Source organism: Phascolarctos cinereus, unplaced genomic scaffold (genome assembly GCF_003287225.1).
Source record: "Phascolarctos cinereus isolate Bilbo 61053 unplaced genomic scaffold, phaCin_HiC Scaffold_726;HRSCAF=1367, whole genome shotgun sequence".
Lineage (NCBI taxonomy): Eukaryota > Metazoa > Chordata > Mammalia > Diprotodontia > Phascolarctidae > Phascolarctos > Phascolarctos cinereus.
The window spans coordinates 164,838,379-164,850,682 of record NW_027556098.1 but is presented as its reverse complement, the minus strand read 5'-3'; the positions used below and the strand labels follow the sequence as shown (position 1 = coordinate 164,850,682).

General features: G+C 35.7%; 1 protein-coding gene across 6 annotated transcripts in view; it reads right to left on the bottom strand.

Moving 5' to 3' along the window:
* Positions 1–12,304, bottom strand: part of KYNU (kynureninase) — a 156,874-nt gene that overhangs the window by 129,070 nt on the left and 15,500 nt on the right. For 4 of the 6 annotated variants that reach the window (XM_020984723.2, XM_020984722.2, XM_020984721.2 and 1 more), the window contains one exon: positions 2,229–2,414. The exons of 1 other annotated variant lie outside the window; for it this stretch is intronic. In XM_020984723.2, coding sequence (XP_020840382.1) covers positions 2,229–2,397 — 169 coding nt within the window. In that variant the 5' untranslated portion in view covers positions 2,398–2,414. Of the gene's footprint in view, positions 1–2,027; positions 2,415–12,304 lie in introns of those variants that run through there. One more of the 6 variants, XM_020984724.2, reaches the window with a different exon arrangement.

The window sequence follows — 12,304 nt, the reverse complement described above, 5'->3', positions numbered from 1 at the left end:
TTTAGATTAAATAAGTGAATTATTTATAATTTTAAAATTTGTTTTAATTACAAAGGGCTGAAATTTAGGAACCTAGTATCTGTGTGTGTGTGTGTGTGTGTGTGTGTGTGTGTGTGTGTGTGTGTGTGTGTGTGTGCCTGCGCATGCACTCAAGGCTAAACGACTTGCCCAGGGTCACACTGCTACAAAGTATCTCAGCCTGGATTTCAACTCAAGTCCTCCTGACTCCAGGGCTGGTGTTCTATCTACTGGGCCATCTAGCTGCCCCACATCTCTTGTTTTTGACATTTTACAAAAAAAAACTGGCAAAAACTTAAGAACAAATGAAATCACATAGTGAAACAAAGGTATTTTACCTTCTTTAGTGTCTTTTCAAGCATTGGTGTCTCACTCTTATAGAAAGGATTCCAGTGGGTCATATATTGACTTAGAAGACAACAAATTGACCATATTGTGTTATATTTTTATTTTTTTATTTTTATTTTAAAAAACATTTCCTGATTACATTTTAATCTGGTTCCGGCCTCAGGGAACTTTCATAGGCTGCCTATGGCCAACAGGAGTTTGACATCTCTGTTCTATAGTATTAAAGAAAGACATAAAGTCTTCATTTTCCAAAAAGGTTCCAAGGGGAAAATCTGGAAGGAGAGAGGTGGACAAGGAAAGATCTAATTCAATAAAATACCTGCCACCTAAAATTTGTCTGATTTATGATTTCAGAGTTCCTTTCCTTCCAGCTCTCGCTAATTTACACATTCAATTATTTTAAACAGAAATTCCTAAAAATATAGTAATGGTAGTAGTAGTAGTAGTAGTAGTAGTAGTAGTAGTAGTAGTAGTAACAGCAACTAACATTTATGTAGCACTTACTATGTGCCAGGCATTGTGCTAAATGCTTTACATGCATTAGATGATAAACAATGTGAATTAATTCAATAAGTTTAGTCATAGAATTCAGAATTTTAGAACTAGAAGAATCTTAGAAATTATCAAATCAATGCAAAACAAAAATAAATTTCCACTTCTAAATGACACAAGAATGTAATTCCAAACCACTAAGGATTATTTTATCTCACCAAGGACAGAAAGTTAAAATCAAAGTTAAAATAGCAGAGTAATATCCTGGCAGCATTTTCATTTAACTTAACTTCATCACCTTATCCGGTTAAATAATACCTCTTATCCCCACCTTCCTTACTTAGGGCCTACAAATTTGCATTTGCATCAATTGAGAAAATGAGAAATGCCCACTATGATATCCATTGAAATCAACACTTCCAGAAGAGAATTCAATTAAATCTATGCAGTCATCTTCAATGATTTGAAGTTGAATAAAATCAAGTATGAAAAATGACACCTTATGTTTCCTATATATTATTTTTAAGAAGTTCCCATAACCAATGTCATTGCTAGTCTCTTAGAAAATGTTGATTTTTTTCAGAGAGCATTTCCAAGACATCATCTTTTCTTTATTCTCCAGTATATATGTAATTCCTTTACCCTCATCACATGAAGAAACATATAATCACATATCCCCTCTCTCAACAGAAGCTGGAGGTACCAGAATAAAATTCACTTAAAATACAATACTACCATCAACTGAGTAAACCAAATAGAAGATGCTAAAATATATTGTATTGAAAGTAATTGCTTGAGCTATAAGTACTTAAAGACATTACAGTCTAAATCCATTAAAAGGAAATGTGTCTGCCTATAATGTTCAATCAGTCACTATATTGTTCAAAGAAGATAAGTGACAGCACAAGCACTTTGTAAAGTACTATGCTTTAGAATATTTCTCAAAAGAGGAATGTGAACATAAAGCATTTGGGGCTGAGACAGACTGATAGGTTGATTTAGTTGGTAGCACTAGAGACCTGATGCTCTCAAATATGACTGCAATGGATCTATTATGCAACGTTTCAATATTTTCCAAAGTTCTGTGTAAAACCCTAAGGAAGCGTGTCACGATAGAAGGAGAGCTGGACTTTGAGTCAGGAAGACCTGGGTTCAGTTGCCACACTTACAAGCAATATGATCCTGTGCAAGTCATTTAACCCCTAGAATTCATCTCCTGTGTCACAAAGAACTGTAATCTGCATTGGTGGAAGGTGTTCCCATACTGAGAGTTCTCTATGCTGAAGAAATCATAAATCTTTCCCATGTTAATGCATGATAATAAGCATATGCAGAAGATAAAAAACTTCCCCATTGATTGTATTTCTCACTTAAAGGTAGATCCTTCATTTTTGGAATATGGAAACATTCTTGGAAGTGCTTTAGCTCATCCTGTTCATCCAGGTACAAAGCAAGCTTCTCATCGGTCAGATTGCATCCAAGCGTAGAGGCAATGTGCTCCAGAGTCCTCACAGGCAACTCATGAGAAGTAGAGTCCATTTTAATGTTAATTCCACCTATAAATGGGGACCAGAAAATAAAATACCACCCTTTATTAGCATGCATAATCACAAAAAGGCTAACTAAAACCACTTTTATCCTATGCAAGACTGAATTCATCTTAGATTTTGGACAAGAGAATCAAATCAAGCAAAATATTGTTTTACATTCTTCTAGTAATCTTTAAATATAGTAACCATTCACTGATAATGACAATGATCCTTGATTTCATGAATCCAAATATTTACCAACTCTTACTGTTTCCACCTTGGCAATATCTCTATCCCCTCCTCTCAATTACCACCTGTGTTCAGGGCCTGATTTTTTTTCACCCAGACTTTTAATAGCCCCCATCAGTCTTCCTGCCTCTAGGTCCTGCCTCTAATTTACCCTCTCTCCATTCCATCCTTCACACTGATTCTTAAATAATTGTCCTAATGTACCACTATGATTATGCTACTCCTCTACTCAAAAATCTTCAGGGGCTCCCCATTGCTTCTCAAAGTACAAATAATGCATTGAAAACATTACAATTTGATCCCTTTCTCTCAGACTTAATTCATACTGCTCTAACTTATCAAACTCTTAAGTTACAAGCAAGTTATCTCTCCATCCTCTCTTCTTATGCTTCGTTCTCCCATCTCTATGCCTTTGTGCAGTCTCCTGTGCATGGAATATATACCCCTTCCCTATTTAAGTCTCCATTTCATAAAGTTCCAACTCAGGAGCATCTCCTCAAAGAAATCTTCCCTAAACCCTCCTGGTGAATGTACCTCTCCCTTTCCAAATTTCTTGTAGCTCTTTGGCTGGGCCTCTCTTGCACTTTTATCATTCTCCTTTATTTCAGAATCATTTTTGCATATTTTTCCCTATGAGACCTTATGAGCAAGCTTCTCCAATTCTAAATTCTATCATCTTGCAGCATATATCTATGTCCTCAGCCACTAGCATAGAGGATTAAATCTATGCTTTAGGCATTTAATAAATATTTGCTAAATGAATAATTTATTTTGGAGATATAGATGCATTCTTTGAAATGTGTTAGCTCATCATCTTTTTTAAGGTACAGTTACAAACTTCTCATTGCTTGGGATGCTTCCAAGCTAAGAGCCAACATTTCATCATGGACTTTTACGAAAAGAGTTAAATCAATAATGATGGCAATGATGATATTTATATAATATTTTACATATATTTAATTTTCACAATAACTTTGTAACAGAGATATTTTCATTATCTCCATTTTATAGATGAATGAAGTAAAGCTCCAATTACTTGCCCAGAGTTACAAAGTTAACAAGTGTATGAGATAGTTTTCAATACCAAGTTTTTTCTGACTCTAACTCCAGTGCCTTTTTTTCCTACTATTTCTTCTTTAGTCAAGTAAAATCTAGAAAACTTATCACCTTTCACAAATATAGGTAATTTGTTTCTAATCTTCCAACAATATTTCTGGCATAGAGAAGCCAGAAGTGGGTACATGCTATTCTTCTTGAAACTAAATTTTATCTGGAGCTTATATTCATCTACCTTTTCTCAATTTGTTACCTTAAGAGAGAAAAAGAAACTATCCTAAAGGGCATAAATGCCAATGAATTTTTTCTTCACTCCTTTTGATGGGATATGGGCCCATCATTCAGTTTCAGAAGCTGAGATCTCAGCTCCTTTCACCAAAAAGAATTTGGCTCCCATTTTTCTGCGGCTCCAGAAAACCCTTAAACTTTTCCTTATCTACTCCCATTATCTCCCTTTGAAAGCCCTAGCCCCACTTTTGATCTTATGCAGATGCCTTCCAGTTCCCTTCATTATCTATTCCCATTGTCTATTCAATCTCTCAGACCTTCCAATGGCAATTCTTATCTAGACCCTTTTCCCAGACCCATCCTATGGCCACCCAAAGTTACTTTAGTGTATATAAGATCCACTCTGGCCCCCATTCAAATGCTGAGACTCTCTCATGCACAAAAGGTTGAGACTTTCTCATGCCTGCTGGTCTCTACTGGCATTACTAACCTGCAGATTCCTTAAGAATCTGGCCTATATGTTTTATCTCTAATAAACTTTTTCTCTGGCTGGAAGAAAATTTGAGTTGAATTTATTTAAGCAGGGCCCACGTCGTGATCATGGGGTTCCAGCACCCCAAACCTCTAAACCTCTTCACTTTGGTTAGAAAAAATTTCATATTCAGCTTATTAAAGAGAAGATATAAATCCAAGTTTTAGTCTCAGTCTGAGTAATTTCTCAAAATTCCTTCTTCCTCAAACTTTAGACTTCTATTTTGTAGGACACATGAAATTCCTTCTTCCTCAAACTTTAGACTTCTATTTTGTAGGACACATGTTGAAATCCATCTTATCATGCTAACAGTTACCGTATTCTTAATTTGTGCTGGGCAATTTTAACTAATTAATCTATTTATTCAATGCCATCACAATTTATTTACTAAAAAAGAATCTTACTGAGTTAAAAAAATAATAACAAAGTTCATTTGGAAGAACAAAAGGGCAGGAATTTCAGAGAAATGGGGGGGGAATGTAAAGGAAGGAGATTCAGCAGTATCAGACCTTAAAATGTATTACAAGGTGAGAACATTGTTTAAGTATAAAATGGATGATTTCAATTATTTTAAATAAAAAAAATTCTTGTATAAATAAAACCAATGTAGCCAAGAACAGAAAGAATGCAGAAAATTGGAAAAAAAAACTTTCATAGACAATCTTCTCAGATAGGACATGATTGTTTTGGAATACTTCTGTGATGTAGGAAATATGAGCTGGTTGATTTAGAAAAACGTGGAAAGACTTGAACCTGTGAAGGAAGATGCTATCCACCTTCAGAGAAAGAGATGAAGAAGTGGAAATATGCACAGTATGGTCACATATAGGTGTTATAAGTGTATATGTATATGTTTATAGATAATTATGTCTGTGTATATATTCACATATGCATATATGTACATATGTGTGTACACACATGTGCATATACATATCCACATTTAATTGTAGCCTTCTTTAGGGCAGGAGGACTGGGGAATGGGAAGAGGAGGGACAGAAAAAAATAAAGTTAAAAAGTATACAGCAGAGAACAAAAAACCTACAGGGAAGCAAAGAAGAGCTGGTTAGCTTTGAAAACCATGTGTAGTATTTATTATATAGGTTTTCTTGAAATGGAAATTTGTTGTTGTACATTGAATCCTCTCTTATGTTCTGCTGTGCAGAGGGAAATGCTTTTTTTTTGGTTTTTCTTTTCTTTTTTTTTGTATTTAAGTTTAAAAAGAATAGAGGGAGGGGATTCTGGGAAGATGGGAGAGTAGGTCAGAAAATTGTAAACTCTTTAGATTTCCTCTACAAACAAGATAAAGTAGCACCTCAGGGTGAATGTAGGGTGGCAAAAATAAAGAAGAATTGGGGCAGGGCAGAGCAGTGGTCCTTCTGGGACAACTGGAGAAGACCTGATTTATGCTGAAACAACAAACAACAAGCCCTGGGGGCAGCTGGATTGGGAGGCAGCCTCAACCTCAGACACAGGAATTCTCAGACAGGGTCTGAGGGGAGAGCTGATTTCTTGGTTTCAGTTCCAGGCCAGAGGGGAGAAGTTTACAGCCAATGGAAGGTCCTCAGGGAGCAAGAGCATTTCCAGCATATTGTGCCTGGAGGCCCTATCTGTCCCTGGCTTGGAGGGAGAAAGGATTGCAGAGGTTGGGCCCTGGACAAAGCTTAAAAAAATAACCACAAGAAGGACCTGAGGCCAGAGGCACCATCATTGACATCCTAGGATTAGAAGTGATTATGATAACAAGCTGCTAATTTTTTTTAAATGAGCAAGCAAAGAAAAAAGAACCCAACAACATAGAGCTACTATGGGAATAGAGAAAACTGGGGTTCATTTTATGAGAAGGCTACTGAATAAAAAAAAAAGTCTTTCCTCCCCAAAGAGTAATATCAAATGGTCACCTGCCCAAAAAGAGTTTGAGAAAGAATTTAAAAGGGACTTTACAAATCAAATAAGAGAGGTTGAGGAATAATTAGGAAAAAAAAACATAAGAAAACACAAGAAAACCAAGAAAATTATGAAAAGAAAGTCAACCAACTGGAAAAGGAGATTCAGAATCTCAAGGAAGAAAATAACTCCTTGAAAACTACAGTTGGGCAAGAGGAAGCAAATGATGTTATATCAAGAAGTAAAAAAATAAAAAATAAAAAAATGGAAAAATAGAAGACAATGTGAAATAGCTTAGGAAAAACAACTGATCTGGAGAACAGATGAAGAAGAGAAAACATAAAAATAATTGGACTACCTGAAAGCTACAATCAAAAAAAGAATCTTGATACAATGATACAAGAAATAATTAAAGAAAATTGCCCTGAAGTTTTAGAGCAAGAAAGGAAAGAAGAAATAATAATAAAAAAAAAATACACTGATCACCACCCAATGAAAACCTACAGGAATATTATAGTCAAATTCCAAAACCTCCAGGTTAAGGAGAAAATATTATGAGTAACAAGGAAAAAAAAAAGAAAAAACACTTCAAATACTGTGTAGCCACAATTAGAATTACATGAGATCTAGCAGCTGCTACATTAAAAGACCACAGGTCTTGGAACACTATATATCAAAGAGTAAAAGAACTGCGGTTGCTGCCAAAAATAACTTACCAGCAAAGTTAAGTGTAATCCTTAATGAAAAAAAAAAGGCATTCAATGAATTGGTAGACTTTCAGGATTTTGTTGCAAAAAGACCAGAACTTAATAGAAAATTTGACATATAAGATCCAGGATAAATATAAGGTAAACATCAAAGATCAATCACAAAGGATTCATTAAAGACATGTTGTTTATTTTTTATATGTGAAAATATAAACTGTATGCTTAAAATTGTCATTAGTAACTAGGTAGTTCAAAAGAAAGATCAGGGAAGAGCTGAGTATGATGTGGTGAATCTAGAAAAGCAAAATTGTGTAGGAAAAAGTAAAAAAATCAATTATCTCATATAAATGAGGCACAAGAGGAAGAACTTATACAAAGGAATCAGGTGAGGGTGGAGGGCTGGTAGTGCTGGAACCCTATACTCATTAGATCTGGGTTAAGGAAGAAACAACACATACATTTAGAAGGGTAGGAAATAAGGGGATGAGGGAATAGGATAAGAGGTGGGGCATAGAATGGTGTGTAGATTAAGATTTAGGATGGAGGGGGAAGAAGAAAAGGAAGGGACCCTTAGAAAGGTGGGTAGAACAAGGAAAAGGAGAATAAGGGGAGAAGATAAGAGAGAGATTCTTTAAAAGGGTGTGGAGGGGCAGAGCCAAGATGGCAGAATGAAAGCAGCAACTTGCTTGAACTCTCCCCCAAACCCCTCCAAATACCTAAAAAATGGCTCTAAACAAATTCTAAGGCAGCAGAACCCACAAAAAGACAGAGTGAAACAAATTTCTAGCCCAAGACAACCTGGATGATTGATCAGAAAGGCATATCCCGCCGGGCTGGGAGCAGAGTGCTGCGTGAATATGGAACAGGCCTCAGAGAACTGAATCTCAAGCAGCTGTGGCGGTTTCCAGACTCCTCAATCCACCAATGCCAAAGACAACTTAGAAGGTCAGTGGGAAAAGTCTGTTTCTGCGGTGCTGAGAGAGGAAGGTGGGGTCAGCTCCATTCCCGAGAGTGGCCCTGGGGGGGCAGCTGCTTCCAGCTTCCGGCCCACAGACTGAGGGGGAATCCAGTGGCTGATCAGAGGGGATTGCAGGGATCTCTTTGCCAGTGCTGAGGCAGGAATCTCTTGCTTTGCCCGTGTTGGATCTGGGTCACAGTTCTGGGCGGTGGTCTGGGGAGAGGAGGCTGGCATGGAGAGCTTGTAGTGGCTGTGGAAGGAAACCTCCTCACAGTTCAGGACAGAAAGGAGCTTGTGGTCACTAGACCAGAGCACAGGAGGAAAGGAGTAAACACCTCGCCCCTTATCATACCACCTTGGAAGAACTGAAAATTTACAGGTCCCTACAAGTATCTCTGAAAACAGCTGTATAAACCCCTGAAGCTTGGGACAGTACATTCTCCACATTGGAAGCAGACTCTTACCTTAACAAAGAGTTTAAAACTCAAGTAATTGGCTGGGATCATGAGCAAGCAGCGCAAAAAGAGTCAGACTATATTATCTTACTTTGGTGAAAAAGAAGATCAAAATATACAACCAGAAGAAGACAACAAAGTCAAAGCTCCTACATCCAAAGCCTCCAAGAAAAATATGAATCAGTCCAGGCCTTGAGAAAAAAGAAAAAAAAAAAACTGGAAAAAAGAAAAGAAGTAGAGGAAAAACTGGGAAGAGAAATGAGAGTGATGCAAGAAAATCATGAAAAACAAGTCAACAGCTTGCTAAAGGAGACCCAAAAAAATACTGAAGAAAATAACACCTTAAAAAATAGCCTAACCCAAATGGCAAAAGAGGTCCAAAAAGCCAATGAGGAGAAAAATGCCCTAAAAAAAAAATTGGCCAAATGGAAAAGGAAGTCCAAAAGATTACTGAAGAAAATACTTCCTTAAAAATTAGAATACAGCAATTGGAAGCTAGTGACATTGTGAGAAATCAAAACACTGTAAAACAACTCCAAAAGAATGAAAAATTAGAAAAAATGTGAAATATCTCATTGGAAAAACAACTGACCTGGAAAAAGATCCAGGAGAGAGAATTTAAAAATTATTGGACTATCTGAAAGCCATGATCAAAAAAGAGCCTAGACATCATCTTTCAAGAAATTATCAAGGAAAACTGCCCTGATATAGTAGAACCAGAGGGCAAAATAGAAATTGAAAGAATCCACGATCTCCTCCTAAAAGAGATCCCCAAAGGAAAACTCCTAGGTATATTGTAGCCAAATTCCAGAGTTCCCAGGTCAAGGAGAAAATATTACAAGCTGCCAGAAAGAAAAAATTCAAGTGTGGTGGAAACACAATCAGGATAACACAAGATTTAGCAGCTTCTACATTAAAGGACCAGGGCATGGAATATAATATTCTGGAATGCAAAGGAGATAGGACTACAACCAAGAATCACCTACCCAGCAAAACTGAGTATAATACTTCAGGGGAAAAAATGGCTATTCAGTGAAATAGAGGACTTTCAAGCATTCCCGATGAAAAGACCAGAGCTGAATAAAAAAGTTGACTTTCAAATACAAGACTCAAGTGGAACATGAAGAGGTAAACAGGAAAGAGAAATCATAAGAGACTTATTAAGGTTGAACTGTTTACATTCCTGCATGGAAAGATGATATTTATAACTCATGAGACCTTTGTCAGTATTAGGGTAGTTGGAGGAAAAAAATTATATGTATGGATACATAGATAGACAGATAGACAGATAGAGGGCATAGGGTGAGTTGAAGATTAAGGGGCCATATCTGGAGAATAAAATTAAGGGGTGAGAGAGGATTATACTGGGAGAAGAAGGAAGGGAGAGGTAGAATGGGGTAAATTATCTCACAAAAAAAACAGAAAAGAAAAGTCTACAGTGGAGGGGAAAGGGGGAAGGTGAGAGGGAATGAGTGAATCTTATTCTCATAGGATTTGGCTTAAGGAGGGAATAACATACACATTCAATTGGGTATGGAAATCTGTCTTACCCTACAGGAAAATAGGGGGAGAAGGGGACAAGAGAGCAGGGGGATGATAGAGAGGAGGGCAGATTGGGAAAGGGGTAATCAGAAGCAAATACTTCTGAGGAGGGACAGGGTCAAAAGAAAGAATAGAATAAATGGGAGGGCAGGATAGGATTAAGGGAAATAGAGTTAGTTTTTCACAACATGTCTACTATGGAAGTGTTTTGCATAACTGCACATGTATAACCTATATTGAGTTGCTTGCCTTTTCAATGAGGGTGGGTGGGGAGGGAGGAAGGGAGAAAATTTGAACCAAAGTTTTAAAAACATGTTTAAAAAAAGTGTTCACATGCAACTGGGAAATAAGAAATACAGGAAATGGGGTACAGAAGTCTATCCTGCCCTACAGGAAAATAGAAGGGGAAGGGGATAAGAGAAGGGGGGGAGATAGAAGAGAGGGCAGACTAGGGGAAGGGATATTCAGAATGCATGCCATCTTGGGGTGGTGGGAGGGGCGAGATGGGGTGAAAATTTGGAACTCAAAATCTTGTGGAAGTAAATATTGAAAACTGAAAATAAATTTATATTAAAACAACAACAAAAAACCAAAAAAAAGTCAATCAATAAACATTTTAAAGCACCAAAAAAATAAAAAATAAAAGCGTGTGGAATAGGGAGGTAGTGATTAGAAGTAAACTAGAGGAGGAATACAATAAAAAGAGAGGCTGAAAAGGACAATAATAAGGAAAAATAGAATGGAGGGAAATATATAAATAGTAATAATAACTTTGAATGTGATTGGGATAAATTCACCCAAAAAATGGAATCGGATAACAGAATGTATTTAAAGATTAGAATCTGACAATATGCTGCTTACAAGAAGAATATTTTAAAATGATAGATACATACAGAGTTAAAATAAGGGCTGGAGTAGAATGAATTATGCTTCAGTCAATGCAAAAAAAAAAGCGGGGTTAGCAATCATGATGTCAGACAAAGTCAAAGGTATAATAGATGTAAGTAAAAGAGATAAACAGGGAAACTACATTATGACAAAAGATACCATACATAATGAGTACTAAACTTACATGCACCAAATGTAGCATCCAAATAAAAGAAAAATTAAATGAACTATGGGTGGAAATAGATAGTAGTATCATAATAGTGAGGGCCTTTAATCTTTCCCTCTCAGAACTAGACAAATCTAACTGAAAAATAAATAAGACATTAAGGAAGTGAATAAAATTTCAAATAAGCTAGATATGGTAGATATCTGGAGAGAATTGAAGGGAAATAGAAAGGAATACACCTTTTTCTCAGTGGTACATTGTGCCTTTACAAAGACTGACCATATATTAGGGTACAGAAATCTTATAGCTAAAAGTAGAAATATTAAATGTTGCCTTTATAGACCACAATGCAATAAAAAATTATATTTAATAAGGGACCATGGAAACCTAGGAAAAAACTAATTGGAGACTAAACAACCTAATCTTGAAGACTGGATGGATTGAAAACAAATAATAGAAACAATCATTAATTTCATTAAAGAAAATGACAATAATGAAACAACATATCAAAACCTGTGGGACACAGCAAAAGCAGTAATCAGTAGAAAATTTGTATTTCTAAGTTCTTATGTCAATAAAAAAAAAGAAAGAGCAGACTAATGAACTATGTATGCAATTAAAAAATAGACAAAGAACAAATTAAAAATCCCCAATTAAATAATAAATTGGAAATCCTAAAAATTAAAGATGAAATTAATAAAACTGAGTATAAGGAAATTATTGAATTAATAAATGAAACTAGGAGGTGGTGTTGTGACAAAATCAATAAAATAGACCATTGGTTAATATGATTAAACAACAAAAATAAGAGAAGAAAACCAAATTACTAGTATCAAAAATTAAGAGTCAATTTACCACTAAAGAAGATTAAATCAAAGTAGTTATAAGGAGTTATTTTGCCCAATTACATGCCAATAAATTTAACAACTTAAGTGAAATGGAAGAATATTTACAAAAATACAAAGTACCCAGATTAGCAGAAGAGGAAATGGAATACCTAAATAGACCTCTTTTAGAAAAAGAAATTGAACAGGCCATAAATAATCTTCCTAAGAAAAATGCACCAGAAACATTTACAAGTGAATTTTATCAAACATTTAAAGACAAAGTAATTCCAATATTAAATAAATTATTTGGAATAATAGGCAAAGAAAGGGTCCTACCAAACTCATTTTATGAAACCCAATATGAAACTAATACCTAAACCAGAAAAAGTAAAAACAGAAACTTATAGACCAATTTCATTAATGAA